At 42.2% G+C, this 23,431-nt stretch overlaps 1 protein-coding gene across 4 annotated transcripts; it reads right to left on the minus strand.

Annotated features, from left to right (window-relative positions):
- Positions 1-336: 336 nt before the first annotated feature.
- Positions 337-23,347, minus strand: LOC109870240 (myoferlin). Of its 4 annotated transcripts, XM_020460649.2 has the most exons (53): positions 23,127-23,347; positions 22,666-22,721; positions 22,342-22,433; positions 18,667-18,775; positions 17,858-17,951; positions 17,378-17,544; positions 17,145-17,273; positions 16,941-17,003; positions 16,775-16,825; positions 16,606-16,636; positions 16,145-16,260; positions 15,804-15,930; positions 15,444-15,547; positions 15,278-15,346; positions 15,152-15,195; positions 14,551-14,633; positions 14,296-14,328; positions 13,444-13,568; positions 13,207-13,320; positions 12,827-13,004; positions 12,606-12,730; positions 12,322-12,431; positions 11,975-12,167; positions 11,173-11,460; positions 10,908-11,071; positions 10,453-10,567; positions 10,271-10,373; positions 10,000-10,136; positions 9,754-9,924; positions 9,526-9,619; positions 9,355-9,432; positions 9,075-9,256; positions 8,808-8,966; positions 8,612-8,713; positions 8,359-8,520; positions 8,062-8,224; positions 7,874-7,947; positions 6,943-6,954; positions 6,757-6,855; positions 6,518-6,646; positions 6,174-6,329; positions 4,370-4,461; positions 4,104-4,274; positions 3,818-3,966; positions 3,549-3,688; positions 3,373-3,461; positions 3,198-3,293; positions 1,952-2,093; positions 1,709-1,808; positions 1,391-1,584; positions 1,139-1,248; positions 883-1,030; positions 337-752 (listed from the first exon to the last, which is right to left on the minus strand). In XM_020460649.2, exons 1-53 carry the CDS (start codon positions 23,215-23,217, stop codon positions 714-716), a joined length of 6,162 nt encoding a protein of 2,053 aa, XP_020316238.1. In that variant the 5' UTR covers positions 23,218-23,347; the 3' UTR covers positions 337-713. The 4 variants fall into 4 exon arrangements, with proteins under 4 accessions (XP_020316238.1, XP_020316239.1, XP_020316240.1 ...); XM_020460650.2 differs by lacking the exon at positions 14,296-14,328; XM_020460651.2 differs by lacking the exons at positions 18,667-18,775; positions 22,342-22,433; positions 22,666-22,721; positions 23,127-23,347 and having other exon boundaries at positions 17,746-17,862.
- Positions 23,348-23,431: the final 84 nt, after the last annotated feature.

Consider the following 23,431-nt stretch of genomic DNA (forward strand, 5'->3'; position numbering starts at 1 on the left):
ACTGAAAGAGTGTATGGCCAAATACATGACTTCTGTTGTATGGTTTTGGTGTAGTCGAAGATTATTTTTGCCCCATTCAGCTGTAGTTTCGTTTTAACCCTTGGATTACATTTTACTGATGGAAAACCAAGATCATATTACTAAAAACTTTACAAAACATGCATTTCCTTTTAATTGACATTGGTCTCTCTAGCCACATTTTAGCAGTTGTATTTTAAACTTGGCTGGAGTTAAGGTTACACTTAACCTGCAGGCCTGTCCTTACCATTGACATGGGTTTTCACCTGAACTAAGAATATTAATATATATTTTTTTAAACACACCAAAGACCAACAATTCCATTTGCATACTGATTATCATTTATTATGACCTTTAAAAACAAACATGTATGTAAACATATTTTCAAACAATACAAAAGCAGATTTGAACATTCAGTGTATACATAAATCACAACAATATATGAATTGCAAAGCATAGAACATTGAAAAAAGTGAAAGTGAAAAAGTGCGTAACGTTTAAGGAATTCTGACTAACTTCTGAAAAGAGAACATATGGCAGAAGTTAGTTTGAACAATACCAATTGTGCATTCTGTGGACAAAGTTTTTTTTTATACATTTGAAATATTACACAGTTTTGAATACATAAAATAGTCATTATATTTTTGGTTGAAAATACATTGGAAAACTTTGGGTCTCTTGCTCCTCTGGAGTTCTCATTGAAACGGCTTCACAATTTTCATTGAAATATAGTTCTAGAATAAAGAAAAATAGCAATTAGGCAAACAATAACATCAAAAACGTAGGCTATCGGTTTGTCATTTCCTTAATGGGAATTTTATTTAACACAATCTGACCCTCTATCCTCCTCCTGATTGTTCTTACCGGTAAAGAGTATAACAGGATTCCAATGAAGAGCAGCACTAGGATCAGCAGGATCAGTCCAATGAACATGCACTTGAATTTGCGACACAAAATAAACTTCATGGTCTTACAGGGGTTCGTGAACCAGAAGAAGGACGTGTCTGGACGGCTGTTGAAAGAGGAAACAGAGTTTAATATGGTATGTACAGTTTGAGGTAAACATTTCTGATATGCCTATGAATATGGTGAATCTACACAGACCAGTGGAAGTCCTTACTTAGGGAAGTCAAGCTTTGGGTTCATGTTGGGTTCATCCCTGCCCTTCCCAGCAGGCTTCCCATCCACCTCATTCTCAGCCACAATTTCAAGAGTCATCTCGACCTTCCCCTACACAAGATGTTAATTCAGATTAATTCCACACAATGTTTCATATATGCCTCTGATTCGCAATTTAGTAATCTACTGCAGACCCCCTAAAACCAGGTTGATTTATAGTCTTAGTTTTTGATGACCGCTAAGCTGTACTCACACCAAGGACTTCCTTCCCATCCTGTTCAATGACACAGGGCCACCAGCCTCTGACAGACTGCTGAGCGAACAGCGAGTTGGTCAGGTCTGATTTGTGTGGCTCTGCATCCAACATCACCTCCATCAAACCCAGACTGCACTTCTCTGGAGTCTTGGCAGGAGGGGTTAGGTTACACAGATCCAGCTCTACTGTGCCTATAAAATGAGCAGAACAGCACAGAACTGTGTTAATAGCAGAATTGATCAGCTGAAGCAACATGAACATTTTTGGTTGAAAGAAAGTATTGTATGGTAATTCATAGTGCTAGAGGTGTCTCACCCAGGTAATCATCTAATGAGAACTTGTCATTATCCCAAATTTGAACAATCAACTTGGGGGGTATCCTGAACTCTGTTTTGTCTAGACTCCAGAAGTGTTCCTGTTTAAGATGAGCAAAATAAATAAATAATAAATAAAAATATATTTTTAAAAAAACTGGCAAAATTGTTGCCAGTGAAATGCATCTCAATTTTATCTTTACTACACTATTACGTTTAATATTTTTGTCAAGCCTCAACACACCTTCTTGGAGACCAGACATAGCTGTTCAGCAGGCAGGTATTCAAAGCCAAAGATGAACCTCCAGTTGAAGTTGCCATCTCCGTCCAGAGACCTGTAGTGGACGTCAGTCTTCTGCTTGTCCTCCTCCATACCTGGCATCCAACTGAAAAGACAAACTGACTGGTTAAATTATTTAGGTTGTAATGTGCCATTGTAGTAGTTAGATCTTAATATATTTTCAACAGATAATTGATCAACACTAAACTCCATCCTCCAGATACCTGCTTACAAGCAAAAACAGGAAGTACCAGTGACGAGCTCAATACGGAAGTGGTCTGATGAAGCAGATGCTAAACTACAGCACTGTTGTTTCGCTAGCACAGACTGGAATATGTTTTCCGGAATTCATCTGATAACATTGACAAGTTTACCACAGTCACTGGCTTCATTAATAAGTGCAGCGACGATATCGTCACTACACTGACTGTACATATCCCAACCAGAAGCCATGGGTTACAGGCAACAGCCACACTAAGCTAAAGGCTGGAGCTGCCGCTTTCAAGGGGTGGGACACTAATCCGGCCTGTTATAAGAAATCCCGCTACAACCTTCGACGAGCCATCACAGGCAAAGCATCAATACAGGACTACGATCGAATCCTACTACTCCAGCTGACGCTGGTCGGATGTGGTAGGGCTTGCGGAATATCACAGATTACAAAGGGAAATCCAGCCGCAAGCTGCCCAGTGACACATGCCTACCAGACAAGCTAAATGCCTTCTATGCTTGCTGTTCCGGACAACTGATCAGTCTTCATAGCCAATATGAGTAAGACCTTTAAACAGCTTAACATTTACAAGGCTGCAGGGACAGAAGGATTACCAGGATGCATACTCTGAGCATGCACTGACCAGCTGGCAAGTGTCTTGACTGGCATTTTCAACATCTCCCTGACCCAGTCTGTAATGCCTACAGATTTCAAGCAGATCACCATGGTAAATAAATGACTGCCGCCCTGTAGCACTCATCTGTAGCCATTAAATGCTTTGAATGGCTGGTCATGGCTCACAACACCATCATTCCAGAAACTCTGGATCCACAACAATTTTCACACTGCCCCAACAGATGTCGCAATCTCTAATGCACTCAACACTGCCCTCTCCCAGGTAGACAAAAGGAAAACCTGTGTGAGAATGCTGTTCATTGACTACAGCGCTACATTTTTGGTAAGCATTTCAATGTTAATCTACATTTGATTGATTAATACCCTTTGACGTAGATATCGTTCATGTGCTCCCCAGTGATGCTGGTTTCATCCAGAATGACATCAGTGGTGTTCCAAACAACAGCTCGAAGGAAATACCTAAATGGAGACATGGAATTTATTAAGACTTTTATAGACAAGATTACTTTTTAATACCAAATTGAGAAACAATTTGTACTTTTTGGCCTTGCGTGGTGCAATGTCAAAGGGTGGTCCGGGAAGGCCCATGCTTTTGGGGTAAACATCCACCCACATTTGAAGACGGCCCTATACAGTGAGTAAAAATACAGTTAATCTCATATACATGGAAGCAGTGGTAGACATATTAAAGAGGAAGACAACATGGACAGTGACCTGAGAGAGTTGGGGCTGGAAGCTGCTGAACAGTGTCCTGGTCTCCACATGCTCCGGCACTAATCCTTGAGTTCTGAGCACATGCAGAGGGAGACGTTCGTTGGCAGGGCCCAAGTGCTGGTGGATCTCGTTGTTAGCCTCTAAATGTATATGGTAAAAGTGGGTTACCTCAAGTCACATAAAGGCTCTACTCAGGTCACACAAAACAATCTAAAATGAACGTTAAGAAAACGACAATTTTTGTTTTTTTTAAACTGGTCATGAATTACCAAATTGAGCCAGGGTGTACTGTTCCCCATTGAATGACAGTGTGTTGCCATTGTCTTCTGTCATGGGTGGAGGGACACCTTTGAGGCGGGCCAGGTTCTGAAGGATCTGAGAGGGCTTCAGCTGGTCGCGCCATTGGTTGATTCCAGAGCTGTTTCAGGAGAGCAACACAGCAAATTCTTAATTGACCTGCCTAGTCAAATAAAAGACTCTGTAGCTATACAACAGAAGGGGCATTTTGTAGTGAACTCTCACATTACGATTTACAGTAGGAAAAAGTATCCTCACATGCAGTATGTCTGAGGTAGGCCACAGTAGGAGCCGAAGCGCGACAAGAAACGGTTCTCCAGGTCAATCACCGTCTCGCCCACTTTCTCATCACGACTCAGCAGATCATAGTCATACACAGAGATCTTCAGGTCTTTGTCTTCAGGCAAGAAACATGTCATCTCAAACATTCTGCAAAAAAAAAAAAAAGGTTTAGTATATGTACAATGTTAGCCATAAGATCTCGAGGGTAAGTAAATATCTAAATTAAAATGTGCGATTTTTACCTTCCAAACACAGGGTTGGTGGTATTTGGTAAGTAGTTATCTCGGTCCTCAATTGACTTTTTCCCCAGGGCAATCTTTATATAAGGATCACACTGTAAAGGAAAGTCAAATTGAGAAAACATGTTGCAACATTGAAGCAATTCAATGTAGTATGCGTAAAATTGAAGAGTGCAGCAACACAGCAATGGACAACGCAAGAGCTTTGGATTCTAAGGTTCTCTTCATTTTGGGATAAACAGTTAGACATAACAAGGTTCACTACCTATAGTGCCTTCAGAAAGTATTCACACCTCAACTTTTTCCACATTTTTGTTGCGTTTCTGCCTGAATTGTCTCTGGCCTACACACACACAACCCCATAACATCAAAGTGGTATTATGGTCTTGACAAATTTTTGCAAATGAATAAAAAAAATTAAAAGCTACAATGTCTGGTCAGTAAGTGAACACCTTTATGGCAAGCCTAAATAAGTTCAGGAGTAAATATTTGCTTACTTAACAAGTTGCAGGGACTCACTGTGCAAGAAGTGTTGAACATGATTTTGAATGACTACCTCATTTCTGTAACCTAACATACAGATACATTTTAAGTTCCCTCAGTCGAGCAGTGAATTTCAAACACAGATTTAACCAAAGACCAGGAAGGTTTTCCAATGCCTCGCAAAGGGCACCTATTGGTAGATGGGTAAAACTTTTTTTTAAAGACACTTAATATCCCATTGAGCATGGTGAAGTTATGAATTACATTTTGGATGGTGTATCAATACACCCAGTCACTTCAAAGATACAGGCATCCTTCCTAACTCAGTTGCCGAAGAGGCAAGAAACCACTCAGGGATTTCATAATAAGGCCAATGGTGACTAAACCATGGCTGTGATAGGAGAAAACTGAGGATGGATCAAGAACATTGTAGTTACTCCACAATACTAATCAAAACGAGTGAAAAGAATGCCTGTAAAAATAAGAAAAATGCATTCGGTTTTCAAAAAGTGGCAAAGAAATTAACTTTGTCAAATACAACACAATGAGTACCACTTCATATTGTTAAGCATGGTGGTGGCTGCATCATGTAATGGGTATGCTGGTCATCAGCAAGGACTACAGAGTTTTGTTTATTTGAATAGCACTAAGCACATGCAAAATCCTAGAGGAAAACCTGGTTCAGTCTGCTTTCCACCAGGCACATACAACTTACAGCAGGACAATAACCTAAAACACACGTTGCTTAGCAAGAGAACATTGCATGTTCCCGAGTGGCCTAGTTACAGTTGACTTAAATCTTCTTGAAAATCTAAGGCAGAACTTGAAAATGGCTATCTAGCTATGGTCAACAACCAATTTGACAGAGCTTGAAGAATTGTGAAAATAAAAATGGGCAAATGTTGCACAATCCAGGTGGGCACATCTTAGAGACTTACCTAGAAAAGACTCACAGCTGTAGTCGCTGCCAAAGCGTACTAACATGCATTTACTCAGGGGTATGAATACTTATGCAAATGATATTTCTGCATTTAATTTAATACATTCGCACACATTTCTAAAAACATGTTTTCACTTAGGGGGTAGTGTGTGAAGATGGGTGAGAATTATACTTTTTTAAATCCATTTTGAATTCAGGCTGCAACAAAATGTGGAATACGTCAAAATACCCCAATTCATGTTGTAAAGTTAAAAATAAGAGATTAATATTGCTCACACCATTCAATGTCAAACTAATATGAGTTTAGAACTTTAAAGCCAATCATCTCAGAATCACATTTTTACAGATGTAATCTTATAACTCCAAGGTCACATCAGGACTCGCCTGGCCGTTGTTATCCTTGGGTTGCAGGTCGATGCCTCTGACCACATATATCCTGACCAGGCACTCCTGAGGCCCGCTTTTAGGCAGCTCACGGAACTGGCGAGGAGGAAGAGCAACACCCGGGTCATCTGATAGAGGGTACACCTTAAAAGAGCCCTGAAAAAACAAAGTCGGCCATCACTGACAGGTAGCAATGCATCAACTCCGCCACTAGAATGCAGCAATAGCCTGATTTATGACTGAAGCATTCCATCCATTTATATAACTGAGCCAATGTGGCATGTTATGCATGAGACATGTAAGTGTAGGTATTTTGTGACAACGGTGAGCAACTGCTGTTCCACCTTGAATTCTCCAACGACAGATGGATCGTCATCCCCATCTTCATTCTTGCCTCTTTTCAGTTTGAAGGTCCTGCAGAAATCAGTGAGTTGTTTGAACTCAGGAATCTCTTCCAGTTCGTTATCATACACCTGAAAACAGAGGATATAAAATTATATTTGAGTCTGGGGGAGGGGGGACTATTCCAATTAATCAGTGCAGCTACTTCAGATGTATTCTGTGTGAGATGTCAAGGCTTCACCTTCAAAGTGTCATATCCTTTCTGAAGGTAAGGATGGCACTTCTCCTGATCTCCAATGGAAGCGTAGAATTTACTCCACCAATCAACTGTCTCCTTCTCCTAATGTGAAAAAGCGAAGTTAATATCAAATTCAAGTCTGTACATCAGTGTGATAGAGAGCTGTGCGTAGAAGTTCCAATATCTTACCTTCTCTGCAAGCTTTAAGGAAGGAGAATGGGATGAAAGGAAAGATAAGTAAACAAGGTGTCAAGTCAATATCAGAGTCATTCGTATGCCAGCTAGTGAATCAGTGTCACATTAATGTTCAAATCATGTGAATGTGTCACATGCATGATCAATCTGGTAGATTCTATAAGATCGGCTGTAGCATGAAGGGAAAAAAACAGCTTATTTATTTGATTCATTGATCACCAAATGTGATCCAATGGCACGATTGGACATTGTTTGAATGCACGAGCTATGATTGTCTAGAAGGTTGATCATTGATTACAATAGAAGTGGTATAATTTGCAGTTCTCTCATTTTAAATAATTGTAAATGCATACAATTATAAAACAATTTAAATATGATCACCTGATCAGCAATATCCATTGGATTATAGGAATGAGTAGGCAAGATGTGAGAATGCAAAATCAAAAGAATAGTTTCAATAAGGGTTTCTTTTTTTTGTTGCTCAGTTCTAAATACGGGACACAGATGTCCTGTTTTATTAGATAAAAATAAAGTTGGCGTTTAAACAGGTTATTTAATTTTGTTTACTTCTTTGGATGAATCACATTTTGACTCTGCTCATACTCTTTCCGCAGCAGTCATTTCATCTCTCTATATAAACATGGATCACCGTTGAGATTTGAGAAAGGCAACCTCAACCCTGCAGTGTCATTGTCCAGTCTATAGAGTTAAACTATAGATGACCATACATACAAGATGAAGTAGGTGGCAGCCATTTTGTTGACTGCTGCTGATATACTCTACACAAACTGCAAGTCAAAGCATCGACGTGAAATTCGGACACTTATTAGATAGAATAAATCTTACAAGCTCTTACAAGCTCTGAGTGTAATGTCCAACAAAATATGGTGAATGAGGGATTTCCCCTTCAAATGCCAGAGTATACCTGAGTTTCAAGCAGAGGCCTCCCGTCTTCCATGTCAATTCTGATGTCCCGAGGAGAAGCGGCCATCAGAGCCACTAAAAAAGTCGAGACAATTTTTTATGTACATCTCATATGTTGGAAAACCATTTCAATGTCAACATAAGGTGGTAGAATGCACATGTAGTAAGTGTATGATAGACAACAGTTACCTTTGGATGACATGGATGACTTCTGGATGATGTAAGGGTCGCAGCGAAACTCCTCCAGAGTGTCTATGGTACACTGTCCAACCACTGGCTTCCTGCCAAATGGCCTGTGGTCGATCACCTTCAGCACGATGGGAGGGGTGTACATCTCCTCTTTGGGAAGGAGCTGAGGATAAAGACGAGACAACTTTGCATTCGATCCCCTGAGTGAGGAATGAGAGGATGCCTACACTGGCAACATTTTACCCCCCAAAAAAAGAAAAACACAAGTGCCTGAGATCCAAAGCAAGCAGCTCTTACCACTTTGAGGAAGAGGACAGATCCAGGAAAGTTGGGGCTCTTCTTCATGTTCTTGATGACAGCAGACTGAACCACCTCTCCTCCACACTCCACCACCAGGCTAGGGGAGGACACCGTGGCCAACTGGTAGGTCTTCATGTTGCGCAAGCCCCAGGCCAGAATCTGGAACACACACACAGCATATATAGTGGGAAACTGCAGGTAAACTTGCCAATTCTGTGGTAATGTTATGACTGAAGTATTGTAGTTTTACCTCAATGGCCATGAGTTGCACCACAGGCCGTATCCCCTGAGGCACCATGTACAGATTCTCTGCCCTCTTGGGAGGAACCAGAGGGAGGTCCATCCCAATCCCCTGGAGACAAGAGTACACACAATACACATAACCCTCTTCCTATAAGCCTACCCCACTAACCAATACTGCTCCACATCCTACTCTGGTACTACACCTTATCCGTCAGGATGAGCTCAGCAGCCACAAGCACCTCCCCAGCCCGCCTGCCCTTGTGTGTGATGGGGGACCACAGCAGTTGAGGGGTCTGGTCCATGCCTGGGTTCAGTTTCACCAGGGGGACACACGTGCTCCGACCCAGCAGCTCATGTTTCCCCTGGGGCAGAGTGTAACACGTTAACCAACTACAGCCAGGATGAAAATCAGTCAATTAGGGGACTGTGTTGATAACCTGAGTAACTGACGGGACTTTGATCACACTCACCACTTGGTCATTGTCATAGAACTCCAGCACCACATCGGGGGGATAGTTGGCCATGTTCTGGGGGTCCCCGTAGATCTCCATGTTATGGAAGATCAGAGTCTGGTCCCACGTGGGGTTCAGAGTAGCCTTCATGGTCTCGGTGGTTTGACTCATGTGCAGGAAAGACACATGGGCATATGGATCTAGGAGGAGATCGAACACATTGTGTGTTATTTTCATAATATCTCACGTGTCAACTGCCACCAAATCAAGAGGATTTTTGACAGGGAGATGTGCAGACCCGAGAAGCTGTCTTTGTCCATGGCAACAAGGTTCCTGGCCTGGTAAATGTAGATGCGGAGGTGGTAGACGTGCGACCCTGCAAGAAGAAGAAGAAAGAAAAAACCCACCCACGGTTAAGGCCAGTATCAGACAGAGATTCATGCCAACTATATATAACTAAAGCACTCACTGTCAAATGAACAGGAAACAGTTGGAGTATTGGCACCAAAGGGCTTGGATGCATCAACCTTCTCATCTTTTCTCTTCTCATCTGTATCAACCCCCTGCAAAGACAAATCAAGAATCCCTCAGAATTAATCACTCAACAGGGATGGACAACTGCTGGACAAGTGTCGTCATGCCAGGGAGAAGAGAAAACCAACAGAAGCTGCAGGCCACGAGGACCAGAGTTGCTCACCAGTGCCCCCTCCAGTTTGAAAATGGCAGATGGCCCTAGGCGGTCGGCGGGGGCCATTTTCCTCCTCCAGCGTCGGCGTCGGATTGTGTCGGTGGAACGCACCTTCCTGTGGAACTTCCAGCCAATCAGAGAGGAGAACTCCCAGCCCTCCGGGTCTCCTTGGTCTCGCTTCTGAAAAGGCAGGGGAATATATTAGACACCCACAACATTTAATTAGAGTTTCCTATTGGCACAGTGCGCACGGACCTCAGCGGTTGTACCAGCAGCGGATCTCTTCCTGGGCCTGACCACTCTCCTCCTTCTGTGGACGTGGTACATCTTCTCTGCTGGCACCCATGACTTGGGCTTTTCATCTGGAGGGATGGTGATTCCATACTCCCAACCTGCATTCAAATAAAACCTTAGTATTTTCAAGCATTGTGTATGAATTTCTACAGGTCATTTCTACAGTAGTAGACATTACAAATTCCAATGTCAAGTCCTCCACTGCAAGGTCAAACAGTGTGTGAAAGCAGACCTTTCTCATCCACAGCCCTGTTGTCATCCACAGCCCACTCAGCCTCCCAGTTCCAGCCTGCAGGACACTCCATCTCCCCTGGGTTCTGAGTCTTCTCCCCATTCTGCAAACACAACGAACAACACCTCAGTTACCTGAACACCGGTGTGCGTTTTTGTTTGTGTTGTTGTGTGTTCCCTAACCACGTCAGCGTAGGGCTCAGCAGCAGGCTTCCACTCTCCGCCAGGGAAGCGAGTCTCGTTCTGGAAGACTTCATCTATGAATTCAGTGTGTCCCGCATCTGCCTCTGTCAACAGACTTGTACAGACACACAAAGACATTATTACACAGACTTAAAACCTGCTCAAAAAGACCTGGTACAACAATACTCCTCACTAATGGGTGGTTGATGGAATGACAAAAATGAAAACAACCAAAGAACTGGCAGCTGGGTCATGTTCATTAGGCACCAAAGGGAAGAAAAGAACAAGAAACAGGGAGGGCCTACCTAGACTTATCCAATATGAAAAATATCTATTTTCTGTTTCAAAACGGTATGCCCCGTCAGCTGAACATGACTGATTTCATTTGATCGTGATAAAGGAGCACAGATTTACAAATATTCTACCACTGTATAAAACATAAACATGCGTCTTACCCCTTCTCTGGGTCGATGAACCATTCCCCCTCCCACTCCCAGCCTCGCGGGGGCATGAAGTACTCCTGTTTCAGCTTCAGTTTGCCAGTCACATCAGAGTACTTGTGGCGTAAACCCAGACCCGTAGTTCCCCACTTTCCCAGCATGTAGGCCTGATTCTCATACTGCCAAAGGGGGGGGGGGGGGGAACAAACATTATACAACACTCTCCATTTCTATTAAGTTACACACTCAAAAAAAGGGAGTCATTTTCATAGAACCATACCAATTCAGCAAACACACTGAACGTCCCCTCAGAGAAAGTGTTGAACTTCTTCTCGTGTGCAGACAGGCCAAGCCACACGTTGACTCTGATCTGGACTGGAACCTTGAGCCCCTTGTTTTTATCCATAGGGTACTGCATGAGGATAGTCCTGGTCCTGCCGCAGAACTGTCCACAGGCCTGTTCGCTGTAGGTGGAGTAGAGGAGCTGATGGGCTGGGATACGGCTGTACGCCACTCTCGTCTCCCCCCTCAGCATCCAGATGATCACGTCAGGCATGCTGTTCTGGGGCTGGAGGGGGACACATGTAAACATACAATGTCAATTACATCCCCAGTTAATACAGCCCTACCACTACCTTCAAGGGTAATTTTATTTGGAAACATGCAGTAAAAGTCAAACATTTGGACACCTACTGATTCAAAGGGTTTTTCCTTACATTTTACAAGTTTCTAAATTATAGACAACAAAACTATGAAATAAAACATCATATAGTAACCAAGTAACTCATTTCACAGATTACACCTACTTTGTAGAATATAAAATATAAACAAATCAAGCTAACACTTTTTTGGTTACTACATGATTCCATAGTTTGCCTTCACTACTATTCTACAATGTAGAAAATAGAACAAATAAAGAAAAACCTTTGAATGAGTAGGTGTCCAAACATTTGGCTGGTACTGTACTTAAAATGTGAAGAGCCTATAGCCCCAATTTTCAGCCATTATAAAATCACTGATTATTGATAGCATTTTACCAAAAGTATATCATGCCCAGACTAACAGCTTGACCTCTGACCTACCTCATCAGCAAGCTGCTTCAGTTTGTCTAGCCAGCCCTCGATGTCCACCAGGGTGTCCTTGATGTCGGCGGGCTCGTCTCTCATACGGTCGGCCCCCTCCATGATGGTCTGCAGGGCGTTGTCCCGCAGCTTCTTGATCTGGATGTCCAGGGCAGTGAGGTTGGATTGGCCCTCCAGGTCTGGAACTTTGAAACTGGTATGATGGGGATTGGGTTAGATACAAATACTGGGTTAATAGTCATCGTCACCGTGTTTGAGCTAGATCAGCAAGGAGTTATTCTTTGAAAACCCAACAGATTATCCCAATGTTTACCAGCTAAACCCATTAAAAACAAGGAAGCATTTACCGGTCAAGATCGTCAATCAGCTGATTCACCAGCCTCAGCCAGATCTCTGCCAGACAGTTGTCAGAAGCTTTAGCCAAGATGGCCGTCTTCATTGCAGTGATGTTAGATTGCTGAAAGGAGCAATAGACTCAAATGTTACATTCTATGAATAATAGAACACCATTTACATTTTAGTCATTTAGCAGACGCTCCTATCCAGAGTGACTTACAGTAGTGTGCATACATTTTCATACTATGAATAAAATCTGCCATGGCAAAAAACAATAATTAACACATCATCTTACCAGGCGTTCAGATATGTACAGAATGATGTTGACTGCATCCAAACGGTGACTGATGTCCTCCCAGAATGATGTGATGACAACCACTGGCTTTGTGTCAGCCCAGGGCAGGTAATAGTAGTGGTTACCTGTTTAAAATAATCAAAATTAGTCCAATTCACATACTCTTGTAGAGGTACCAGTTACCAGATGAGTTTCATTTCTAAGGTGGCTTGGTCCTTTACCATCAAACACAGCACAGCTGTACTGGGTAGTGGAGGACAGTGGTTTACAGGTGGTGTCCAGTTTGTTGCCATAGTTGCCGATGCTGACCTCAAACTGGATTGGTTCGCCAGGCTCCTGGAGCATGCTGGCACTGTGGAACACGGCACACAGACAGTACTTCCTCCTACGCTGGTATTTCTGATCAGAAAATTTAAAAAAGTGTTTGGTTTAGATTTAAAAAAATATTATTTGACTTACATTTCAATTAACTTTATTATTCAAAGATGTAGCATGTATTTAGTTTTTCTTTGGCCATAACCACCAAAACAGGACATACCTATAGGAGAAAAGGGTAAGGTAAAAAGTGATTAAGAACCAAGGGGAGGACAGGTTACAGTACCTGGGCCACCAAGATGTCATCACTAGGGATCGCATCCACAGTCTTGTCAGGTTTACTTTCCAGTTTAGTCGAGAGCTCAACCAGGATTCGTCCTCGATAGGCCACCCCTTCACCCTGTCAAAAAAGAAAAAAGTATAGATCATTTCAGTGTCAACATTAGTTTATACAGTCCATAATGTAGAAATCGGTCAACATCTCAAAGCTTAGAGATGTATTCAATTCCCTTGCAGGACCTACCTTGCCATAGTTCAGCTCTTCATAAGGGTCAGGAAGCCCAGTAAACTCTCTGGGACTCCCATACAGGTTGACATAGCAAGGCCCAAAGGCTGGCAGAAAACCCACCTCAGACTCCCCAGTCTTCCCTGTGGAGGAAATAGCATTTTTTATTATTTTTTACTAATGTGTCTAAATAATGAGCTGCACAAAGCTGTGGAGTTAGTTCTGCATGTCAGAAGCTGATTTCTTGGATGGAGAACAGTTAACACAGCAGTAGCAAATCTAGGGCATCTGCTCTGTTTTTCCCCCCCTCTTTAGAGTGTTAGGTTACACAAAGAATCTCAGCGTCACACAGCAACTTAGAAATGCAACACATGCAGCAAAGGAGCTTTCTCTCCATCTTTGGCAAACAAAAGGAGCACAGGCAACTGACAGCACAAACAAAGCATGCAAATGATATTAAAGTCACAAAATTCCATAACTGAATATGAAGGGTTAGACGGGAAGTAAAATTGTTTGCTGTAACCTTTTGAGTACCAAGGAAGGACAACTTGGAAATGATAGCATGATATTCGAGTGTAGTGATCACACTATCGTACTCAAAGGGCTACAGAAATTAATTGACCGGGCACAACTCTTAGCAGTCACACAGTAACTGCAGTGCAGTAATCATTGTCTGGGGTCAAATTCAATCCATTCTAAAATTCTTTGAAACATCATGCTGGGCTATAATCTGAGGAATTGACTAATGTGATGTATACAGTACTGCAAACTGCAGTATCCTTGACATGACGTGTTTGTGGTACTGGGCCAAATAAGAATTTTGCACTGTATAGTACTTTAATAATTCATCACATCTATTGGATCCCTCACGTGATTGAGAGAACCCATATCCCGCATGTTCGTCTAGACAAAGAGAGAGAAAAAAAAGAAAAGCACGTTCTGTACATTGGACAATTACAATAGAATATAGAGATGAATAGAGTAGACCTGTTCATTTAACAACCAAAGTGAAAGAACATAATGTAAATTAGACAACTACAATGGCATATAAATCATATACTTGAGCTTTAGATGGTGAAAGAGAAATAGTGGGGCGTAGTGGAATAGACCACAATCGAACCATACCTTCAATTTCACCACCAGAGGACGCTATCTTGCCCAGATTCAAGTAGGTGGTGCCAATTGAGTCATTCCGAGTCAAGCGATCCCTGCATAATAAGTGCAATATCACAACATGACATTATCCACCGTCAACTTCACTGTCATCACATTTAGAGGACACACGGTTAGAAGACACGGTTTTCCTAACCTTTCACTTGTCTTGATTTTCCACCATTCCCACTAGCAACAGACTAAGGCTACAGTGGTGTTTCCCCTGCCAACAGAATCCCAGCCTGGAACAGGGAGTGGCGGTTGACTGACTCATACTATAGTACGGCCAAGTTCCTCCCAGGCCAAATAACAACTGACTGACCACACTCTGGAGACACCATTACACAGCATACAGGCAGGGAGCAGAGAGAGAGCACAAGGGAGGCACTCTAAGAGGGCTGACTATACACTACTTCCTGGCCCTATTTGTGCAGAAACTCGGGACCTTAAAGTATGCATCTGAATATGGTTCTGAAACAGTGCGATAGGTCGGAACAAAACTGACAAGAGCGCAAATTAAGTGCTTTAAAAATGGATACATTAGTGTTCAGTAGAGAAGATACTGTTGACTTACCAATCAAATATGGTCAGTTTGATTTGTTCACACATGGAAGGGAACTGCAGAAAGATTGTGAAATCATTGTTTTGAATCACAATTTACCAAAGCAGAAAGCAAGTGCACAAGTGTTAGTTTTTTTACCTTAACCTGAAGATTCAGCATTTGGTTCCATTCTGGGTTGGCATTCTTCTCAATGACTTGGGTGCACAGCTACAACAAACATTCACATATCAACTTCACAGCACAACCATTTCCATAACAAACAAATCCTCCCCATGATGAGTTGTGTAGAGAGGAATGGGAGTACCTTTTTGCCAGCGAAGCGGGCCTCTACAAAAGGGTCTACTAGATTCTTCTTGTTCCCATCCCCTCCAAACATATCCTTCACTGACTGGGCAAAGGCATCATCCACTATGAAAAAAAAAACACAAAAACATACTGGTTAAGTTTGTTTTGAGAGGAAAGTATATACCACATCAATCCGAATCTCACATAGTTTAGAGAGATACACTTTTCTAAATGAATAGCTAGCACTGATGCACACCCCATCTTAAGCGTAGAGAGCAATGACTTAGAAGTCAGTACTGAAGAACCTTAAAGCATAACAAATCAACCACAACAGCAGCAGGACGTGATCGCTACGACATTAGATATAGGAGTGGTGTACTCTGGGGAATGTCCTCGGCCCGGAACACTTTGAGAGACAGGGTGACCCATCGCAGAGTGACCCCCGCTGGCATCAGCAGGTTACTCTCTATGTCATCCTGGTCATCGTTAACGTCCCTCTTCTCTACCTGCGGAAGTCAAACACACACTGGTGTCACACTTTGCTATGGTAGGGACATACGTTATTTTCATGTACATCCATAAATTATTTATTAAATTGCAGCGCCAGCCACGATTTAGCAGTAGCGGTGCGCCGATGTTAAATGCATATAGGGGAAACACTGAGGAACTGTGGGAGGTAAACCCAAACTAAAGGTTGTATTACTGAACGCATTACTGTACCGGTGGTTCGTCTCCCATCCCAACTATGAACATGCTGACTTTGAGGTATCCCCTGGCCCCCGAGCTGTAGTCATCAGGGTCATTCAGAAGGAGCCACTTCCTCATCACGGAGTGATCTGAGAGACAGACGGGTACAACATTTACCTCCATAGACGGGTTGTCTGACAACAGCACATAAATGATGCACGTATCGATGAGTTCTTATGATTCTGAACATTCAGACAGCTAGCAACAATGACAAGCTTATGCCATGTGGAGAATCATAGAGGGCTCATCAGCTAGTTGTAGCTTGTTATTGATACCATGTCTTGTTTAGAGGTGTTTTGACTGCTCAAATTTGCTAGCTAGACAACCAACAACTAACAATGAATTTAATATATATTCACATTTGCACAATGAGCACTTATGTTTCCAATAAACATCGAGACTGCAAATACAGAGAGTCACCTCCATAAACCTACCTGGTCCATCATAAATAAAGCCAATGGCAACCTGTGGGAAGCAAAAGATGGGAAATACCTCAGACTGATAAAATACATAAAATCGAGTAATGGATTGTAAAGTTGGGACTCCTTGGTGTCCTTAGTCCTTGAATGTTTTAATAAGAGGTGGAAGGGAAAGAAGGAGTACCTTGAAGTCCCCCATGAGACTGTCAGCTCTCAGAGAGAAGGAGTCGTACACCTACAGAAGGAGAGCATTGTTAATTAATTCAAGCGAGAATAAAATGCTATACAACTCATAGTAACTGAATGTTCACCAGTTAGTGCCAAAATGACCAACATTGAGTTCAACTTACCCGAAAGCTGATAGATTGATCGAATAAGTCTAATGGTAACATGTTGACGTTGTAAAAGAACATCTGTAAAGAGAAAGGAATCGGCGTCGTTTAATGAGAAAAGCAAAGACGCATAAACCTTCAGGACAAATGTACTGCAGTCATTTCTCAATTTGATAAGCACACATGGACTTACTCAAGTTTAATCAATATGGCTGCCTTTACCTCATCAAAGAAGGGATTGTTTCCCCTCCTTATCCTTGTTCTGTGAGTCTGTCCACAAACATTCACCTTAACAACAGGTTTGATGTTATTCCCAGGGAGCTGTCGCCCCTCTATGATCCTGACACGGATCTGAGGGTAAGAGATAGGAATGAGAAAAAGGGAGTGAAAACAAATGTTACGCAGCATGACAGTTGTGTTTAGATAGATGTTAGAACCGCTGTGGGAGAATTCACCTGAAAGTCCTGGGGTTTATTGGCCAGGGGACGGTTCCGTTTCCTGGTACTCCTGACCAGTCTTTGGTTAGGGTTCCCAGGCTGACCATTGGAGGAGACTCCCCCTGCACAGCCACTCTGTCCTCCATCAATAAAGTCCTCATCCCGCTCTTCACCGCCACCTTCCACTGCAGACACATACACATCAACCCGTCAGATTAAAGTATATTCAACAGCACAAAGATTTTTTGCTGAAGTAACAGCTAATACAAGGATCCAAATAAACTCATAGGCCTTTCATAATCCTGCCACTTGACAGGAAAACAAAGCAAAAATACTAATAGCTCCATGATGTTTCTTTCTTATTTGGATGATTAAGACAAACATACCAGACAGCTCTTTTTTGCAATCAAAGTATTCATCCACAGAGCCGAGCAAACAAAAGTCCTCCATGATCCCAAAGACAAATGCTACCGTGGCACTACAGACCACATGACGTACCAGAATCACCAGCTGTAGCTCCTTCCTGTGGGTCATTTGACTTTGGAGCGGCATTGGCTGGAGGGTCATAGCGAATCAAAAGGCTTACTGTGGCCTGGGAGGGGAATAATTGGTGGAATCAATCAATCAATCATCCCGTTAAAACATGCTGGTATCAAAATTCAGATTGGAAAATTGCACCAGATTTTTATGCTCATGTGGTTAAGATAATAACCGTTGAATTAAAAATTGTATAATAGGGATTGAAAGGATTGCAGGGAAAACAGGTGTTTCAATTTGAGCTGATTGCATGATTGTTTTCCCCATATCCTTGGTAGCTGGTGAGTATTAACTAGTGAGGGGATTGCATTAATCTGGCCCATCGCTTGGGTAGGCGTAGTTTGCACTGGGTGGAAAGTGATTGCGTTTGTTTTGGAACCGGGGTGCCTCCGGAGCATAAGCTGGCTGCCCTGTTCTGGCCACTGGTGAAGTCTGCTCAAAACAAAAGTGACATAGGTTAAGCACGTAGAGTAATGAGTAGGATTCTGTGTTCACACGCAAAAGTGATTGCTTTTGATTTTTTTTTTAAACGATTTATCTGCCTTCCCAATTGAAACTAAATAAAGCAAATCATTTCATGAAACAGAGATGTTGTATGTTTCTGAACGATGGATCATGCTGCCTTGTTGACAACATAACCGAGCGGCGCAGATTGCTGTTCGATTTGAGCAGGGTGCGCCTCCCTCACCAGCTATGCCCGGTCACATGACCGGCCATAGACCGGTGTACCCAGGGCCAGTTTAATCGAATCCCCTCAGTGAAAAACATACCCCAATAGCCTGCCCCTTTTCATTGACAAGAGTCACATCTTGAAATGGAGAGGATTTGACTTGACCAGTTGCAAGGTCTTTCAGTGAGATTTTTGCAGAGCCTAGAAACCTACAAAACAAGGGCAAAGGTCAGATTCGGCTAGCTGTAAAAACAAATACAGCTTTCATACTATACAAAGGTGAGGGTTGAAATTACTTTTGATAATAAATATCAGGTGCCTGTAAGAAATGAAAATACTGCAGCAATATCCTTATCAGTAGAGCACCGTCATCTTCTTCGATGATGGCATTCGACATCCAATATTGATGGTGCATTACCACCACCAGCTGGACGAGGTAGTCAACAAGAAAATAAAAATACATTGCGGCAAAGGGGGGGGGGGGAAATGACATCATACCAAATAGACACATCAACAAACAAAACCCATCCCACTTATTCAATCACAGTCCATTCCAAAATACATCCCTACACAGGCTGAGGGGCCTGTGAGGGGCGAAACATTCACAGACAGGAATTTCTCGCAAGGCCTCGGCTGTGAAAAAGACCCAAGAAACGTTCAGCTGCATTCACAAGGATTTCAATTTTCTCTGAATTTTTCCACTTGCGATGTACAGTTTATGACCATCGCAATAAATTATACAAAGTCCACCTTTTAAACATTGTTGGAATCGGCTAAACTTTGAATATTGAGATAATAAATGATAGAGACAAAGACTTGATTAGAAAGAGTCTGTAACTAGCCAGAAGGCTTTGGAATGTGTTTGAGGGAAAGGAGGAGAGCGATGTGGTGAGATAAGGAAGACAGATGGACATCTGTGGATTAGGTGAAGGAGGGGTTGAAGTCAGAAGGTGAGGGGTGAGGTCAGTTCCCCTTAAGGGAGTAATCAGGGTTAGTATCTGGTTACCTTCTTTCTCTTGGGCATAAACTAAGGATTGGAGAGAGGGAGTGTCTTAAGTAGGATGTATATAAACTGTGACGTGAGAAATGTTTTGTTGTTTGATCACAGCTGTACAGAACCTTTGGGAATAATTCAACTTGGTTAAAGCTTCTCTAGTGTGCGTGGGTTATTTACTCTGAAAAATAAGAACCTAACAACATGTAACATTTCACGATCCCTCGCTTGATGAGAACCCTTAACTGGTCGTGGTGCCTCTACTACTATTGTTTTCTTCCCCGCCACTCGTTCCTTCCACTCTTCTCACCTCCTCCAGATAGGAGACACGCTGAACACACCTTGCTCTTGCCACCGTGGTCTCCTTCACCCTAACAGGGCACTCCAGGATTTCGGGCGCATGTTCGCCTCCACAATTGCAGCATTTCACTTCATCTGCCATACGATACTCTTCCCTTCCGCACACACGTGATACACGACCAAATGTTTTGCAACCATGACACTTAAGGGGCTTGTGCACAAAAGCTCTTGCAGGGTATCTCATGAATCCTAACCGTATATAAGATGGGAGAGACTCTTCATCAAAGAACCGTAGTATGGATAAAGTCCATTCATTTTCTCCATCCACCATATACAGGCCAGTCGATGTGCATCAACCACTCCATCGAGGTCTTCAGTTATGTCGTCGACCTTCACTTCTTGCGCCACCCCAGAAATAACCCCCTTGACATTCCACGCCTATATCTTTGAGGCTTAAAAACATGCTTCTTCTTCTTCTTCTCCACAGATACAAACACAAAAAAAAATCGAAATAAGACAACTTCCCGTGACACTTTCCTCCAACACGTTCCAGATTTTCCATCGTGATGTTAAACGGATTGCCCAGGTAGCATAGATCCAACACCCTCACGCCGACTAAAAACTAATCTAGGGGTTTCCTAGTTTCCACCACAACTTTCCTTCTCTTGATTTGAGTTCTTCTTCGCCACTGTAACCCACTCATTTTTCAATCTCTGTGCTATTATCTTCACCCGACTCACTAGCAGTTTCAAACAAAACCTCAGTTCACGCCATTGTCTCCGACAGTACATTGCTTGCTAGCTTTCGCTGTGGTCTGTGGGAATGAGTGGGCACTCGTGTGTTAAGTGATGACACCATGATAAAATACTATGAAATGACTTGCTGCACCACATCACCTACTGTATGTATGAACAAATTGTTACAACCCTTTCAAGGACTTGAACTTGTACCCTCCAATCATGATTGATGTCTTTACAGACAGGATACGATTAAACATCCTGGTGGCTATTGTTAATAATGTCATTGATCTTTTTACACTTTGCAATTTATCTTTACTGGTCACTCTGCTTATGGGGAATAGTACATTTCCTATGCAGTGTTCAGACTGATCTCTTCTACATCTGGGAGGCTGAAACTTGAATTCTCTGGAGGTTGATACTCTTCTGGAATGCAGGATAATAAACCTGTGGATGTTTTCTGGGGGGGAGGGGTCATTTGAGGAATTCCTGCCCAAATCTAATAAGTCCAGAATCACAAGCTTAACATTTCTCTCCCAAGTTGCTAGGGTTACCAAGTATCCTAACAGACCCTGGAAAACTATGTGAGAGAGGAGTCCCTATACTCTCCCACATCGTCAGTGTGTGTGTCAGATTAGGCTAACTCAATGGAAAGCTTTACTCACATCACATGGCCTGCACTGATGCATGCATATAACTGACAAAACTGGAGCATCAGACATCCGATTTCAAATGTGCTGAGCTGCAGAATACTGTTGCTAATCTACATTACATACACAGGATTCACAGACATGATCATTTTACTGAATTAATCTCACTAAAACATTAACATTCTGTAAAGTATGTGTTGTCTTCATAACACACAAAGCTTTCATGATTTTAATTGGCAAACCGCGGAAAATCTTTGTGGTTACATCTCCAGATTGTTACCATATGTCTTTTTCTCTGTGAATGGAAAATACTAGACAGACACCACAACATTTTAACTTTGGTCTATACTTAGAGGCCCGGACCCTCCCAACTTTTTCATCCTACATGAATACAATCTTTCCCTATCAGCAAGTGCCATCCAGCTCATCCCAACAGAACAAACAGGGATTCATTCATTGTTGCCTAAGATGGATCACCTCTCCCACTCACTGCAAGGACGTCTGAGCATGGCAAGTAGGGTGTGGGCGCTACATGTTGAGCCAACAATGAGGTCTCCTGAAACAGTGGCTATGCTAACTTACTTTTCCATGAACATTATCCCTAGAATGCATTGTAGTACTCTCAGTAGATATTTGGGAATTGAATCGTATGCCATGCTACAAGCCCTGATCTGTTTATGTCATTATGTAGCTCTGGTCGAACCGTTTCAAGACTGCAGTTGACCCTTTCCTTTTTGGGGGTTAATTTGCAGGAGGTTGGTCTAATTTACAGTATTACCTTCATTAAAATTTAACCGATTAAGAGATCTTGTAGTAGTCCTACCACCTCCTGTAATCACATTGCAGACTAGGCAGCTCTTTGCAACTTCATTTAGAGGACGGCTCTGCTCTGTTTTAATGAGGTGGAGCAAACTGGGTTTCTCTCTCTCCTAACCCTCCCCTATTACTGCAGGGGTGTATTCATTACACCTGTTGCAAAACATTTCTTAAATGGAGGCAAATGGAACGGTGAGGGACCTACCTGAATTTGTCCAATAGAAACTATTGTTTTAGTTGCAAAAAGGAACGTTGAGGTGTATGTGTGGGCCACTTACTTATCTTTCCCAATAGTTTCATAGTCTTTCACAATCACATCAATGTAAGATGAGGAATCAAGCGCACAGCCCTTCAAATCAAACTGAAAGACCTGTAATCAAACATGACATGTATTAATGATCAAATCAGGGGCACTGCCAAGGTGTTTGAGATACACACAAATCAAATTATTAAGCCTTTTAGAGAGCAGGCAATGACAATATTATACAGAAGCCTACAATAGTACACTATCAGTGTTGTACCTATTTTGAGCATATCTAGTCTTGCTTTGGCAATACAACTTTCTCAAGGACAAATACTCTGTTTGAACAGAAAGTACTTACTTCATTCCAAACTGGGTTTACTTCACTGTCAATCGATTTGGTTTTCTTCTTCTCATCTGAAAGTAACATTTGTTTTTCACCCCACTTATTTCAGTCACATTTTACAGTTGCTAAGAAAGTATCCCATTCTTAGCAACTTGTACAGAGTAAAAGAATGCCAATGCAGTCAATAGAAAACTCAGGTAATATTGAATTGATACATTCATCAGTTGAGGTCCAATGAAAAGTTATTGCCTACTTCAAAGGACCACATCCTGATTTAACCAATCAATAGGTTACACAATCATCATTCTTCATCTCACAACCTTTGTTCTTTCTCAATGAACGCAACAAAAGAAAACGTTATGACATTTCTATGTGTAAGGTGATGGGAGTAGTCCAATAAAGCAGACCATCAGATTTGTGGATCAAAATACAGAAATATAATCTCTGGGACATAAAAAGTAAGAGCACTTCCTTACCTTTAAAAATAATAGATGCTACGGGATCCGGTGTACTTCCAAGTTTATTTTTAGGCAGACCTTTAGCAGATTCTACCACAACCCGCAACATTATGATCCTCACTAATATGATTCAGTATTGTTCTGGAATTACTTTAAAAAACCGAATAGCGCGCAGCATCATCACCACCGCCACCCCATCACTAAAGCTAACAGCACCTATTTGAACCCCTGTTAAATTTAGGAAAATATCAAGGGTGGGTCAGAGAGGAATAGACTAATCGAGAGGTTTCACTCTCGCCAAAATTGAGTCCAATGCGTTTCTA

Source organism: Oncorhynchus kisutch, linkage group LG25 (genome assembly GCF_002021735.2).
Source record: "Oncorhynchus kisutch isolate 150728-3 linkage group LG25, Okis_V2, whole genome shotgun sequence".
Classification (NCBI taxonomy): Eukaryota; Metazoa; Chordata; class Actinopteri; order Salmoniformes; family Salmonidae; genus Oncorhynchus; species Oncorhynchus kisutch.

Bases quoted from the DNA above. Each gene is read 5' to 3' on its own strand.
- LOC109870240 (XM_020460649.2), bottom strand. From the start codon at position 23,217: ATGTTGCGGGTTGTGGTAGAATCTGCTAAAGGTCTGCCTAAAAATAAA. The intron at 13,005-13,206 runs GTACTGTAACCT...TTTTCTGATCAG, and splicing joins ATGACATCTTGGTGGCCCAG to AAATACCAGCGTAGGAGGAA. The intron at 12,168-12,321 runs GTAAATGCTTCC...CCATCATACCAG, and splicing joins CTGATTGACGATCTTGACCG to TTTCAAAGTTCCAGACCTGG.